The sequence below is a fragment of the Oryzias melastigma genome, linkage group LG1 (assembly GCF_002922805.2).
Source record: "Oryzias melastigma strain HK-1 linkage group LG1, ASM292280v2, whole genome shotgun sequence".
Taxonomy (NCBI): Eukaryota; Metazoa; Chordata; class Actinopteri; order Beloniformes; family Adrianichthyidae; genus Oryzias; species Oryzias melastigma.
The window spans coordinates 6,212,814-6,229,332 of NC_050512.1; the positions used below are offsets into that span (position 1 = coordinate 6,212,814).

The 16,519-nt window shown below is 37.6% G+C and overlaps 2 protein-coding genes across 2 annotated transcripts; one reads left to right on the top strand and one right to left on the bottom strand.

Moving 5' to 3' along the window:
• Nucleotides 1–861: 861 nt before the first annotated feature.
• olfml3b (olfactomedin-like 3b) lies at nucleotides 862–7,714 on the top strand. The gene is made up of 3 exons (XM_024270244.2): nucleotides 862–1,648; nucleotides 3,328–3,613; nucleotides 5,121–7,714. Exons 1-3 carry the CDS (start codon nucleotides 1,550–1,552, stop codon nucleotides 5,903–5,905), a joined length of 1,170 nt encoding a protein of 389 aa, XP_024126012.1. The 5' UTR covers nucleotides 862–1,549; the 3' UTR covers nucleotides 5,906–7,714.
• Nucleotides 7,715–7,862: 148 nt separating this feature from the next.
• Nucleotides 7,863–12,916, bottom strand: LOC112145163 (cyclin-dependent kinase 2). The gene is made up of 7 exons (XM_024270245.2): nucleotides 12,259–12,916; nucleotides 11,082–11,159; nucleotides 10,881–11,001; nucleotides 10,635–10,805; nucleotides 10,321–10,422; nucleotides 10,029–10,232; nucleotides 7,863–8,591 (listed from the first exon to the last, which is right to left on the bottom strand). The coding sequence occupies exons 1-7, from the start codon at nucleotides 12,372–12,374 to the stop codon at nucleotides 8,487–8,489; spliced, it is 897 nt and encodes a 298-aa protein (XP_024126013.1). The 5' UTR covers nucleotides 12,375–12,916; the 3' UTR covers nucleotides 7,863–8,486.
• Between the last annotated feature and the right edge of the window lie 3,603 nt (nucleotides 12,917–16,519).

Below are 16,519 nucleotides of genomic sequence, written 5' to 3' on the forward strand. Positions count from 1 at the left end.
GTTGTTTACTTTAGACGCTGGCTCCTTTAAGACCCCCCTCCCCTTCCCAATCGTCCAGACGTCGAGTGTATTTGTGTTGTGAACCAGTGCAGCGATGGCCAGGCCTACTAAAGGCATCCATCTTTGAAAAAATGTGGATACTGTTTATTTTCGTGGGAAAAATGAAGAAAGAAAGACTCTAGGATGACGTCATAAAATGGGCAGCAGCAACACACAGCAGCAGGCGGAGCTTCAGGAATTGAGTCATGTTACTTCCAGGTAGGAAAAAACTCACAAAAAATAAGTAATATTTCATAAATAATCTGTTTTTAAGTGTTCCAAAGGTAATACATGATCTATATGAATATAGTCCACTCTGAAAGGCTTAATAAAATCATGGAATGGCCCATTTACAAGAAAACATTGTCCAAAGAAAGATGTCCAGACTTTCTTGTCCTCTGTCACTTCCTCCAGCTCCTCTGGAGGGACCCCAAGGTGTTCCCAGGCAAGCCGAGAGACATAGTCTCTCCAGTGTGTCCTGGGTCTTCCCTGGAGCCTCCACCCACTGAGACATGTTTGGAACACCTCTTTAAGGAGGCTTCCAGGAGGCATCCGGACCAGATGCCCGATCCACCTTAACTGGCTCTTTTCAATGTGGAGGAGCAGTGGCTCTACTCCGAGCTCTCTCCGGGGGACCGAGCATCTCACCCTATCTCAAAGGAAGTGCCCAGCTCAAACACAAACTTATTTAACCTTGGTCTTTCAGTGAGCTCATGACCATAGGGCTCTCGGTCAATGAAGCCAACAGGACAACATCATCTATAAAGAGCAGATAGGAATTTCTATAATTCCCAAACCAGATCCCCTCCAGACCCTGGCTGTGCCATAAGGGCAGCCCTGCCGGAGTCCAACATGCACTAGGAACAGGTCTTACTAACTGCCAGCAATGAAGCTCCGGTCATGCAGAGACCGGACAGCCCTCAGTAAGGCTCCTTGGACCCCATACTCCAAGAGCACTCTCCACAGGACACCACAGGGGACGCGGTCGAATGCCTTCTCCAAATCCACAAAACACATATGGACTAGATGAACAAACTACCTCCAGCAACCTGAAGAGGGTGTAGAGCTGGAGGACGGAAACCGCACTGTTGCTCTTGGATCTGAGGTTTGACTATCGGACAGACTCTCCTCTCCAGTACCCTGGCATAGACTTCCCCTTTCTGTTTAAATGCTAAAATGAGGATTTTGTAAAATCATCATTCTATTATAATTCACAGACACACTCTTTTTACTCTCTGCATTAAACTGTGATGGACTACAGTTCATTATGGCCAGACAAAGAATTCCAAATGAACATGAGGAAAGTTTTCCTTGGACAACCAGGTGAAGTTTTCCGTCACATCCACAACCCCTGCCTCCATCTCAACCAGATGGTTCTGGCTGGCTCCTCCCTAAATAAAACATTCCAGCCCACTTTCTGGAAATCTGCTGGCTCCTGCGCCCCTTCTTGTTCCAGTTAGGGTTTTAACTCCTCGGTCAGTATTTGGGACAGAGCTACAAGAGACACAAAATGAGAGGACTTCTAGTCTTGCTCTCTTTGGCCTGTTTGGCTAATGCTCAGCACCAGGCACTCATCGACTACTTAGAAAGGAGGCTGCTTGCGATTGAGGTAAGTTTCTCTCTGCAGAGCCCTGCTCTCCAGATTCCCCATGAGAGGAAACTTTCAGGGACACGGAAAAGGCAATGGAATGCAGCTGTGAGCAAATTCAGGAGAAAATGTTGGATACAGCTGGATAACACAGGGGTCAGGAGTTTCTTGTCTGCCTTAAAACATTAAAGAAAAGTACTTTAAAGATTCTCACAGAAAAAATGTCAAGGTTCTAAAATGTATTTTGACAAAATAGAATAATTTTACAAAAAAAGAAAAAAAAATAATAGTTTTTTTCATCATAATTTGCTAATTTTAACAAAAATTAGAACTTTCATCCAATTAAAAGATATTTTCAACCAGTAAACCCACTTTTAGAGTGTCCGAGACTCTTTTGTTCTTCTACAAACATTGAATGAGATCATCTTCTGTCGGCATTCTTCTTTAATCTCCGTTTCAGATTAACACTTTTCGTTGTTGGATATCACAGCAGAGCAGCACTACAGTCAAAACTTGAAGCTTTTCTCTAAGAAACAATCTGATCAGTGTGGGCAGCAGCTGCCACGTGTGGCTCTGATTGAACAGACACAGTTGTGCTCATAAGTTTGATGACTTTGTTCTGAAAACATGCACACAAGCCGATGCAAAAGGGTTTGAATGATAGCTAAAGGTAACCATCCTCACCTGAGATGCATTTGCTTGTAATCAGTATGTGAACACAAAAGGTCTTGGAGTGTCTGGGCTACAAACAGACTCCTTTTCTAGTGGTGCACTGACATTTCTGAATCCTGATTCATGGGGAAAGCTAAAGAGCAATAAAAGATCTATGGGAAAAGGTAACTGAAAGAGCTGTCAAGAGATCTACGGGAAAAGGTAACTGAAAAGAGCTGTCAAAAGATCTACGGGAAAAGGTAACTGAACTTTACAAAACAGAAAAGGGTCATAAGAAGATATCCAAGGAACTGAGAATGCCAGTCAGAAGTGTTCAAACTTTGATGAAGAAGTGGAGAGTGAGGGGTTTAGCGTTATCAAAAATTTCAGCCACTAAAACTACCAGTAAAATTGTTAGGGATGCAAACAAATAACTTCAGTTATGAGGCACCTGAAGACAAATGGGCTGCATGGTCGAGTCACCAGAAGAAAACATTTTTTTGTGCAAATGCCACAAAGTAAATTGCTTACAATACCCCAAAGAGTACCGGGACAAGCCCCCAAACTTCTGGACCAAAGTCATTCAAAGTGATGAAACCAAGAATGAACTTTTTGGTCACAACCATAAACAAGGAGAGAAGTCAAAAAGGCCTGTGATGAAAATAACACTATTCCTACTGTGAAACACAGAGGCGGATCAGTGGTGGTTTGGGGATCTGTGAGCCACGAAGTCCCAGATCAAAATTGATGGCAGCATGAATGCAGCATGTTATCAGAAGATAGTGGGGGAAAACTTGCACTAACCATGAGTGGAAACACTTTTTTGTTGTCATTTATATCCTCTAAAATAGTCTAAAACTCATAATTTCTTCCATATTATGTTAAGTTATGAGCACAACTGTATGTCTGTAAGTCATTGTGGTTTTCTCCTGCAGTGTTCTCCTTCTAACGTGCCAGAATAAAACTGGAAATCAAGATCTCAGTAATGTTTGAAGACATCAGTTCCTTGCTTTTTCAACTGGCTGAACTTGTCGACTTTCTTAAAACAGGACAGGATTTCTCTGTGGCATGAGCAGATCACTCGTTACGCTTCTGAGCTGCGGGAACTGAAGCAGCAGATGGTTTCACAGCTGGAGAATCTGGACAAAGAAAAGGAGACGCTGCGAACCAGCTTGGACAGCATGGGGTCGAGGGTGGACAGGGTCGAGAGGGAACTGGACTACCTGGAAACGCAGAATGGGGCTCAGCCGTGTGTGGATGTGGACGACAAGCTGATTGAGCAGCAGGTGACTCTGGTCCAGGAGAAACAGAAGGCCAAATACTTTAAACTGACCGGTGAGAAATCCTTTTCTTTTGAGCAGATCATTGCACACAGAACTAAAGCACTTTAATCCATCTTTAATTTTTGAGCAGAGGTGGGGAAAAGTGACCAATAATTTTACTAATTTAAGAGTATTTGTCACTTCAAGCTACAAATAGTCCTTCAAAAATTTAAGGAGGAAAGAAAATTAGTTAAGGATTTAAAAATTGTTGTTGCGTGGTGGCATAGTCACCTCATTGAGAAGGCCTTGGTTAAAATCCCACCTGGAAATTTCAATGTAGTGATTGCGTGTTTTCCTTGTGCATGTGTGGATTTTCTCTCCAAAAAATGCTTCATAGGTTAATTGGTGTATCTTAATTCTTCCTGGGTATTCATGTGAGTGTGGGGCCCTGCAATAGACTAAGGGCCGATCAGTAGCTGGGTTCACTCCAGCCTCCCGGACGAAGAGTAGAGGCGTGGAGGGTTTTGGTAAACCAGCTCATTAGAGAAATAACACGGAATGTACGAAGACAATGTTAATTTAGAAGCAACATATTTTAAAACAATTTTTTTTTTTTTTTTTTTTTGTTTGTTTATTTTTATTGCCAACTGCACCAATGGGTTGATGTCCCTCAGAGAACAACATAAACTTAACTAAATTTTGCGTTCATGTGCCGTTGGAATGATGGGAAAAATGCCTGTCCAACTCAGAAATTACACATAAACTTCAGAAAAACAACAAATCTTTATAAAAACACATGAATGTATAACTTTCTCAACCTAGACAGAGGTCAATGTTTCTATATTGCACCATCTATGGGGAGACACCTGAAATTCAGAGAAAATAAAACAATATCTGGGATTACTAATAAAATATATTCTAGTTTGGCAGGCCAGATTAAATAGTTTAACATATGGATTATGGCCCCTGGGATGTAGCATGTCTACCTCTTATTTGGAGTAACCAATGAAGCATGTTTTTGGATGGTGGGATGACACCGGAGTCACTGGAGAAAATCTTTGCATGCACGGGGAGAACATGTGAACTCCACACAGAAAGGCCCTCAGTTGGTGATTCTGTTTCAGGTCCCCAGACTGGAACCGGAGGCCTTCTTGCTACGAGGCAAGAGTGCTAACCACTGCACCACTGCACAGTGCTGTCAGGGCAGGGCTTTGTTACGATTTACAAAAAATGTGTTTGTCCTTCACATTATTAACAGATAAAAAACAAAAATAAACTACAAGGATGTACAAAAAATGGTAAAGAATGAAAGAAGGAGAACAAAAATGAATACGTTTGGGGAAACTAAAATGACAAATGTATGAAAATCTGAAATAAAGTTTTAAAACTGACTGGTGACCTGTCCATACTTGTACCCTGCCCTCAATAGTAAACAGGTTAGACTCTGGCAATCCAGTGACCCCGGAAGGGGTAAAGTGGGTTAAGAAAATGGATGGATGGACCTGAAAAATCAACAAAAAAAGGTAAAAAGGGTTTACTCTTTGGTTACCATGGCATGTAAGCTTCTTTCTCGTCCCCAGACTGCAGCGACATGATCTCCAGCATCAAAGCCATGAAGATCCTGAAACGAGCCGGCGGGCCGAAGGGGATGTGGACCAAAGACACCAGCGGGTCTTCCAAGAAGGTCTACATCTTCAACGGCACAGCTGAGGACACCATTAACGAGTTCGCCTCCGTACAAGACCTGACACGGTCCCAGGGCTTCTCTCTGTCCTCTGACCTGAAGCTCCCGAGTCCCTGGAGTGGAACAGGACATGTGGTCCACAACAACCAGGTGTATTATGTAAGCCAGGCGGAGGAGATAACGGTGGTCAAATTCGACCCGAGAAATAACTCTGTGACGGACAGTGCAGTGTTTCCACTGCAGGACCATGTTCCTGTGTACGATCTGACCCCCGAGACCCTGATGGACCTGGCTGTGGATGAGGAAGGCCTGTGGGCCATCTATGCCACACGCCAGAACGAGAAGCACATCTCTTTAGCCAAGATGGACGCCAACTCTCTGGACGTCGAGCAAATGTGGGACACAAACTGTCCAAGAGAGAACGCAGAGGCAGCTTTCGTTATCTGCGGCACCCTTTACGTGGTGTACAACACCAAGCAGCCCGGGCGCTCACGAGTGCAGTGCGTGTTTGACGTCAACGACATGGTGACCACAGAGGAAGCACCTCTCATTTACTTCCCAAAGCGGTACGGCTCTCACTCCAGCCTGAAGTACAACCCGCAGGAGCAGCTGCTCTACGCCTGGGATGACGGCTACCAGATCCTCTACAAGCTGGTCATGAAAAAGAAACTGGAAATTTAAGGCTTCAAATAAAACCGTTTCAGTCTTGAGGGGGTTTTGCTTCCTAACAGCAGATTATTTAAATCTGCTGACTACACTTTTAAGAATTGTTAAAGTTTCTGGAACTTTTCTTGATTATTTTTTCTCAGACAGCTGTGAATGCTCTGTATGTTTGTTCGGTCTGACTTTTTTTCTGAGTGTTATGAAGCAAGGAAATAGAATATTTACAATTCCATGTGTTGCCAATTTTCACTTCTTCAGATTTTTTCCAACGTTACAACTGCTGTTCAAGTTACATTCAGCCTTCTTAGGGGGGAAGCAACTGTCATTTCAATGAGGAGAGATCTTAAAAGTGTGATTGAGTATGAATAGTTGGCGGTCTTTGGCGGTTCGACTCAAGGCTGGAGACATCTTGCATACTTGGGATGACCATGTGAAGAGACCTGAGAGCCTAGACGCTGGTGGTGGCCAAGGCCAGACCGTGCCAAAAGTGAAGAGCCAGGAGAACGGGCAGGAGGTGGGCCGGAGGAATTTGATTGTGATTGGCTGTGAAGACAGTGGACACAGTGGCTATTGGCTCAGAGCATTGACATGAATAGACATGGACAAAACAAGACTGTCACCTCGGGTTCCATCAAAAGGAAATCAATTCAGATTTTTTTTTTATGTACGGATATCGCCTGATTTTTGCCATTTTGGGACCAGACAACGTTAGCAAGCAGTTGGTCTAATAATCTGTCAATTGCTTTGAATGTTTGAGGTGGGGCCACCACATGTTCTTATTGAGGCATCTAATTGGCCAGTTTATAACTTGAATAACTTGTGATAAAGAAAAATGTCATGAGAAAAAAAAAAAAGTTTAGCAAGAACATGTTAAAAAGAGACACCAGAGTAAGGATGGTTATTCGGACAAACAAAATGACTGAGTAATAGCTCTTTATTTCTCTATAGAAGTTTATGGGATTTTGGCTTTCTGGGACCAGCGGTTACTTCCTATTTGGAACGCGAGGGGGGAGGATCAGTCCAGTTCTCTATATATACAGTCTATGGCTCAGAGTGAAGACTAATTGATGAGTGGCATGTGGAGTGAAGAATCAGCAACCCAGCGAATGAAGTAGATCTTCCTCCTTATTAAAATTGCGCTAAAGCTTCACTTCTCTGATGCAAAAAAGGTTGTTCTTCCTTTTTATCTCTTATTTAATAAACTCAAATAGTAAAAAGATGAAAAAAAAACTAAATAAAAGCTCAAAAATCACACAACCTAAATATGGTCTAAGATGAATATACTGCTGTCCTAGAATCCAAGAGAACGTTAATAAAGACACAGCAGCCCCCAAAATAAAACAGCTGAATGATGAAGATGTGGCAGAATCATAAATAATAAAATATATATTTCCAGCCAAATTGCTCCAAAGACCTTACTTTAAAAATACAATTTATTCAGTTGCATTTCATACTTTAAATTCGTTTTTGTTTCGTCTTTATGACTTAAACTTTTTGTATCAGGTAACATACATACAGGTATTTAAAACAGCTAGTGATCTGCTAAACATTAACAACGTTTGAGATGGTCTTACAGTATGCCAGTGGAAATTTAGCACAAACATTATTCTGCTGTTTGGTCTATTTTAATTATTAACTTAAAAAAAGGTAAGAAGATTCTCACGTTTCGTGCAAAAAAAGCTAGTAGGCTAGCAACCACACATTTGACTTTTTTTCTTAAAATGTTTTATTTTACTGTATAAAGAACAGCAGCATTAACTCAATGGAATCTAGAATATAAAACAACTTATTTAAGTAAAACATTCATTTCTGTTTGTGCTTTTTACAAAAGAATAAATAATAAATCCCACTTTTCTTTTGATCTTTATTCATGTGTGAATCTTAAAGTAAAGGTTTAATCTGATTACAAGTGTGCTATTTAGCAAATTTAAGATTTTGCAGTCTTCTGATAATAAAAAAATACACAGAAAACACATTTCACCAGAAACTTTTTACTTAAACCAGTTTATTTTTTTCCAAACTGCATATAAACAATATCTATAAAAATGCTATTTAGGCACTGATAAAATCTCACTTAAGATCCACAAGCATTCAATTTTATAAAAACCCAGAACATTTGTACATCAGAACTTTAGTTTGGGTAGTGATCCTGGAACCTTCAGCAGGCGTTCTAAACACCCTGGTGGTCCCACACAGTGAAGATAACAGAAGCATCACAGAGGACTCTGAACACTCGAGCATTTCCTCAGTTATCTGCCCTTTCCATTCACTTTGTTCAGTCATTTTAAACTCTAACTTGAACATCCTAAACACAAGCTTGCATTTGGATTTAGAGTAATTCTGAAGTTAACTTTTACCAACAAAATCCCGAACCCCAACCAAGCTACATCTCAATTTTGCATGTAGAAAAAACTAATCATGAAAATTACAGTCGAACCGCCACATCTACTAGAACAATGCAGATTAAATAACAGCAAAACACTTCAGACATCCGGCCTTTGCTCAGTAATCCACCGTCTCCTGCATCGCCCAGGTAAAAGAGGGGGGTTTATAGCTCAGACTTAATTTCGGTTTAGCGTGCAGATAGATTTAGCACAGCTCAGAGTCTGAGGTTAGGTACAGGCATGGTCACATCCCGGAAAAAGCGATGTACAAGTGCGTTTTTGGCAGAGAGCCTTTTGTTTGGATCATATTTCAGCATTTCCTGGAAAGAGAAAATGAGAAAGATGGTCAACAAAAACATTTCTTTTTGCTTTGAAAAGTGATTTTTTTTAAACACTATATATTCATCAATTCATACGAATCAAGTTTATCAATATATAGTGAAAATTAAAGCAAAACAAGTCAAACTTTTTAGAGCAAAAAATAAGTTTATCAACAATTTAACTCCAATAACAAGTTCATATTTGCATAAAATAATGGAAAAAAATATTATTTGTTTTATGCCTGACAGTGAAGTTGAGAGAAGTGCATGTGCATCTCACGTGACTGTTATATTTTGTACATTTTCCTTACAGGTCAAAGGCTGAGATGCACAAAGTTTACTGGGATTGGAAGAGTTTAGAGAAGTGCATGTTATATTTATATGGAGGATATAAATTTGTTCGAAAAAAATACTTCATCCTAGGTCAACAAACGGTCCCATTTGTCACATTTTTTAAAAATGTTATTTTTTTCACACTAGTAGAAAGGTTTAATAAAAAAAAAAAACAATATTGGTTGCTAGAAAGTGGAATGTGCTAATGACACTGACTCTCCTTATTAGAGGTTTTTTTTTTTTTACGTGAAGGTTTCAAAAGCTTTTTAGCTTTTAATTTGCTTGGTATAAAACCAACAAAACAAAAGTTATGACAAACAAATATGATAATTCTTTAAATCAATCCTTAGAACTTTGTATATATAATTTAGTGGAGGCTCGTCCGTTTTATAATGTTTACGTTTTTTGCATTTTTCACCCGGTTTTAATTTTGCATTTTGTATTATTTTGGGGTTTATAGGTTTTATTTTTCTTAGTACATCTTTGATCTTTGTAATGAAACATAAAAAATCTGTTTAATCTCAACCAATGTGGTTTTTTTTTGCATAAAAAAATACTACATTTACCTTTTGGAATAGACTTTTCTGTGAAGTTTTTGATTTGTTGTGGATTTATTGTGTAAAATATATAAAAAAGAAGCCAGAGTTGTATTAAAAAAGATAGCTATCAAACAATGCCACAAAACAGTTTTAAAGGTAAAGCAAATTGGAAAGTAGTAAAAATAAAAAGTTCAAAAAGGCCCTGTGGTAGTTAGGATCAAGTCCAAACTTTTAACATGATACTGTGATCTCAACAACAATATTAATAGTAGTTTGATGCTTTAATCATCAATAATCCATAACAAGAAAAGTTCTTATTCTTCAGTCAAAAGTGAAAATAAAAAAATGTTTTGAATATTTCTGAACAGTATTTAAAATTATTTTAATGTTTTTTTTTTTCTTTTCAGTAGGCAGAAGCTCCCCATGAAAAAGTCATAATTTGTGTTGAGAATTTGTCATGGTTTCTAAGCCAATTACTTTCTATTCTTTTCACGTTTGATTTAATGTGTTTTCTGATATTTAACAAAAGAAAAGAGCATGAATCAATAAGAAAAAAAAGTCTCACTGCGAGCAGCTCTCTTCCATCTTCATCTAGAAGCGGAACCACTTTGGATAAATCCTGACGAGCCCATTTGGGGAAGGAAGGCTTGTAGTCGGGCATGGATGTGACTCCTGGCCACACCGTTTCGTCGGGTGTGCCCAAGGTGCGAAAGATCCTGAATAATTGATCGATCTCGGAATCTCCGGGAAACAAAGCCCTCCTGGTGATCTGTGAACACAGAGTCACGGAACATCAGTTAGTCACAGCGTGCTCCAAACTCAACACATTCTCTACTGAGATCGGTCATGTTCGTTACCATTTCAGCAAAGATACACCCCAAACTCCACACATCCACAGCCGTGGAGTAGTATTTGCAGCCGAGGAGGATTTCTGGGGCTCTGTACCAAAGTGTTACCACCTAAAAGATACCACAATCAGGAAAAAAGCAAATGTTTTATTTTGTAAACTTGATCCAAGACAAAAAATACAGTTTTTAAAAGAGCTAAGCTATTTTAAATGATGAAATAAATGTATTCTCACTATCTAGATTAAGCCCTAAAATCACAGGAAAACAAAACCAGCTTTTATTGCACCTAACTATAGATTTAGAAATGTCGGAGCACACTATACCTCATGAGTGTAGGTGCGGACCGGTACTCCAAAAGCTCTCGCCAGACCAAAGTCTGCCAGTTTGATCTCCCCCTGGGCGTTGATGAGGAGGTTCTGCGGCTTCAGGTCTCGATGAAGAACTCTGTGAGAGTGGCAGAAGGCCAGGCCTTGCAGCAGCTGGAAGAGATAACTCTAGAAACACAAGATAGTAAAGTGATGAATCAAGTCTGGAAAGTCTCAAGATCCTCTCTCCAAACGGATGCTTACCTTCACCAACGCCAGCGGGATGCCAGTCACCGAGGACGAGTCCATGAACTTTTTAAGGTCCTGATGGAGGAACTCAAAAACAAGATAGAGTTTGTTCTCCGTGTGAATCACATCCTGCAACCTGGAAAAAAATAGAAAGTTAAAAAACCTACAAATATTATTTTAAACAATATAAATATTGCTGCATGGTTAAAAACTTACTTGACAATATTTGGGTGACTGAGTTCTTTAAGAAGGGAAATTTCTCTAATTGCTGTGCTCGGAACGCCCTCCGTTTCTCTGGATTAAAATAAATACATCACAAATAAATGGATCAGAGAAGATGTTTTCATGAGGTAAAACATTTGTTCAAATGTCACATAGAAGAAGCACGATATACATTCGGTTTTGATTAAAATCCTTTTAAGACTATTAGTTGTGTTGTTGGGCAAAAAAAAGTAAGTACGTTTTTAACTCTAGAACTCTTTTGCTATAAAAAAGTTACACCATCACTATTGCCGTGTAATTTTTACCCGATATAATACACCCAATAAAAAGCATTTCTCATAAAAAAAATAGATAAAAATATGACAATAGATATGATAAATTAAAATAGTTTCCCTTTTATTTTAAACTGTGCTTTATGTGATGTAATGGATAATATAAACAGGAAGATCCTAAAAACATGCTCGAGAATTACTGAAAAAGTAGGAATTTGAGAACAAAAGATTAATTTAAAAATAATAACGATACTGGAGACCTGGCCTTTGATCCACCCATTTCTGGGACATGTAAGACTTTACCCAGTGACCAATGACACTCAAACATGTAACATTTTGAAAATAATGTAAATACTTTTGCTCGGGTGAAAATCACCCAGCGATAGTGCTCTAGGTTAATGCACAATTTGATCAATCTAAATGACCAGTTGTTCAAAAGTGTTTATTATTACACTCAAATATTAAGAACGGACATTTTAAAAAGGGGTATAGTATATTTTGGCAGTGATGCCAGCTTGAATTTGAAAATAAGAGCTGAATGTTTTTATGTATTTTTTTATGATATGAGTTTTGTATCAACATTTAACAAGTAAAAGTTAAATTAACTCTTTAGTTTAGATGGGTTCACTTAGTCTTTGACCTTTGTTTTATCTTCTAAATTCTATTTTTCTTTGTATGAGTAATTTGTAAGGAAATATAAAGAATTTAAAATCAACCTACAAAATCAAGTTAGAGATTTCATTTAGAGAAATGACTTAAGATAAAACATGTTATTTAAAATATCTTGTCTTTTCTTTAATTATATACATTTTAAATATTACAAGGAGAGTGGAATAAACCATTTGAGATAATCTAAATCACAGCTAACGCTGCTCACACAGCAGGAACTTTTCACTTACGTGTCCAGTCGGATTTTCTTCAGAGCGACCGTTTCTCCGGTCAGTTTGTTCTTAGCTTTGTACACCACTCCATACGTCCCTTCTCCGATCTTTTCCACTTTTTGAAACGTATCCATTTCCCACCAGAACCGGGCCGTCTGCGCTTGTAAACACCCTTCTTTGTTTCGGAGCTAACGGCTTCTCGTAGGCTAGAACGAGCAGCGCGGGGACAGACATATAATTAACCGCTTAGTTTTCCGGGTTTCCTTCATGCGGCCCGGGCTAAAACAAAACCGAGGGGTCCCGGTCGAGGACGGACTCTCTAGGGTCAGAGAGTAGCACACCAAAGCGGACAGCTGGACATCTGTCTGGTAGTCACACTATCCCCTAAGTTGAGGGTTAGCCCGGTGGTTGCTCCGCGGTGGAAAACAACACAACGGCGTTTCCCGCGTTGTGTTAGGGGCGTTCGTTTTTGTGCTCGAGACTCACCGTAGCGTTCACAACAAGGGCAATGTATTATTTCTCCCTTTTCTATATTTTCTATTGAGCAAAGCCCATCCGAATATGTGACACTAATCTAGATTGGCAGTTATGTTCATTATGTTAAATGTAATGATCTTATTGCGAACGTGTGTAATTGGGCTAACGAGTTTCTCGTCTTCCGGCGTACAACGGGGTATTAGACGAGCCTCTCTCTTTGGTCACATGGTCAATGACGTAACACGCAAAGGAATCAGAAAGCTTCGTAAAAACGGTTAAATAGTAAGGAAAAAAGAAGTCTAACGCTCTCAAATAATGTATATTTTTTATAAAAATAAATAAATAAATAGCTTATAAAAAATAAATACATTTTTGTAAATTCACATATATTAAATTCTTGAACAACCAGTGAACGAACAAAGAAAACACGGAGATTATTATTTTTTTTGATGAACTTTATTGACAAACATGAAATATACAGAGCATCATCCAAGGAGGTTGAATAAAAAATGAAGAAGCAGTAAAAAAGAAGAAGAAGAAGAAACAGGGGAAAAAAGAGTTCTGAAGTTCAAATTGAGACCAAGCTTCAATTGTTATACCAGTTTTTGTTAGTGCAGGAATCAGTAGTTTTTTTTAAACACTGTAATTTTATAAATATAAAACACAATGTTACACTTTTTTAGGCATATTACACTGAGATTAATCTGATATCCCAAAAGTTTATTACCCTGCTAAACAACCCCTGAGCCAAAAGTACAACTTAAGTTTATTTTCTAGGGATTCTTAAGTACTTTAAGTATAGAAAATATAGACTTTAATGTCCATGTGCATGTCGTAAAGAAAATATACTAACAGAATACGTCTACAAATTGAATTGGAACATTTTATGTGTTCAAGATTTGAACAATGTCCGGTAAAAAGAAAATTTCAAGCACATTATCTAACTTTTAGTACAGACCGAGTGTACTATTTATTTATTTGCTAAGGACAGTTAAAAAAAGGACATATTATTAATTTGCTACTTTTGTAAACCAAATTTTACGCTCAAAAGCGCTAAGCTGAGAAAAAAAAAACAATTCCAAGAAAATTCTATAAACAGATCATTATGGTGATATAGGCGATCTGCAGTTACTTAGTTCTCCTTCAGATTAAATTTTCAGGACTGTGTAGACACCACAGACACACTGCTCCTGTTATACCGTCCAGCACAGTGATACCATCAGCAGTTCAACGTAAAATATCTTTCATTTGGATCCACAAAGACGGAACAGAACGAGCCTTTTCTGCTTTGTCTGTTTGGCTTGAGTCCTTCATATCAAACATATACCTCTAGTATCTATAGGTCAGCAGTTTTTTTCTCTTCATGACGAGACATCCTCAGAATTTAGTGGAACATAACAAGCATTCATACCAATAATCCACATGATTGAAGCCCACAGGGCTGAAATACCCCCCCATCAGATTTATGTGCAAAGTGACATATTTGGGTATAACTAGAAGGCTGCTTCTATTGTATAAAAGAGCAATGAACTGCCTTTAGTGTTGGTGTGCAGCTCAAAAATGCATTCAGTGGTTTCTTAGAAAATGATTCTGTATCATCATGTTGTGTTAACTGACTAAAGTTAATTTATAGATCTCACATTTCTGGAAAGTGGTGGCAGGATTGATAAATGAGCACTCCTGATTATTAGATCTTTAGTGGTTGACTTGTAAAAATAAATAAATACATAAAAAAATCTAGAAAATTAGCAAAAAGGGGATTTGTCTATAAGAGGCTTTAAAAAAACATTACAGAAGTGACATAGTTTCTGGCTTTTATTGTAGATAAAATTGACTTGATGTGTAGCTTTTCTGGAACATTGTGTTTTATAGATTTCCTAATTCATACAAAAATGTGTTTTTGAATATATAAGTAAATACTTACATTTTTCAATGCTGAAATCCCCAATAAGTAAAATGAAAATGCTCTGGATTTAAAAAGAATCCAGCTAACCTAATATGTATCAGAAATCAGAACATTTTCAGTAATTAATAAATAAAGATGTAAACAAAATCCATCCATCCATCCATTCATCCAGAACCATTTTAAGCCTGTATTTTCCTCATGATAAAAAGTTGCAGCCACCAGATTGTGTATTAAAATAAAGATTTAAAAAATCCTAAAGTTCCTCAGTATATTCTAGCAGTATTGGTTAAGTGGTGAGGCATCATAGAAATTTAACTGTTCCTCACTTTGATCAGACGGGATTTGTTGCAAATGTTTTCAGTCTGACCCGACTAGTGTTGTCTAATCATCAAAGTTTTATGAATCTGGTTTGAGAGATCTCTATAAAATCATCTTTATTTTATCTGTTCCTCAACATTATTCGGATGTGTTCAGACAGATCAGTGCAAAGTCCCAAGACAATCGCTTATAAGAAAAATGGAAAACTTTTGCACAACGATTGTGATGGTTGAGTATTTGTGGTATGTTAAATCAAGTGCACTTTAGGGAGGATTTGTTTCCTCCTGAACTGGGTTTGTGAGCACATGAGGGGTCACATGTAGTGCAGCCTCCACAGCCTCACATGCACAGGACTACATCACTGGGAAAATCACCAGTCACTGTGATAAGAGAGCCCAGAAAAGTCTCTTTCTCCATAGAAAATGAGCTTTAGTAGCAATTCTATTGTCTTGAATTAAAAAAAAAGGAGAAAATCCCCAAAAATGAATAAAAAAATAAAATATTAAGCCTTTCACTAATTTTATTATTTGAAGGAAATTAAGACAACTTCAAATATTCTTGAAAATGATTCACCTGTTGTCCAATGATTCTCCTAGTTTATAGATATATATTTCTTTATTATTGTCACTGGCACAATTAAATTGTAAAAGTGCTCTTAACAAGTTCTCAACATTCATACATTGAAACAACAAATCGCCATTATAAAATATATGACTAAAAATATGCATAAAATGACCCTAAGTGCAAAATTTGTTCACTTAAAGTAGGAAAATATAATAAAGTTGTTGCTAAATATCAACCTAATTATATCATTTTAAGGGCATCAGTCATAAAAAGCAGAATACACAATAAGTATTAAAATTATTAAAACTGGAAATATATTTATAAAAAGAAAACACCACATGATCAAGAAAAGTGACTTTTTTTTAAATGTTCACCATCACACCATTCAAGCAGTCTGATAGAAGTCCAGATTTAATTTAACACTTTCTGGATATGTTTAAAATATTTATAGAAATACAATTATGTATTATTTATTAATAAGAACTGTTGATTTCATCCAGCTTGGACTTTAAAATATTACACAGTTGTATTTCAGTCATATTGTTGACATCATCTGAAGGAATGGAGTTACTCAGTAAATGGGACATAAATAAAAAGAAAAATACCAAGTTATTGGTCAACTTTTTCATGGCTTATTGGAAACATTAGTATTGTTAAGGTGAATTTTTTGGATTCATCAAGCCAGGTACTTCTTGTTCTTTTCTCTGGGTACCTTTATTTTTAAAAAAAAAAGAAAAATAACAAATCAGTTAGAACCCATTTTAACTATCGGTGGAGCCCTTCTAAGACCATTTGTTGCTGGTTATCTCTTAAATCCATTTAAATCCATTTACGTATTCTTGTGATCTCTTCTTACACTTGAAAAAAAGTTCCCATTGATCATTCTTTGGGAATGTAGTTTAAAAGAAAAGAATATTAAACACTACAACCAGCTTTTACTTGACCCTTATTAGAAAAAACGTGTTAAAGTAAGTGTTTTACTCATTATTTACTGATTTGTGTAAAGCAAAGCTG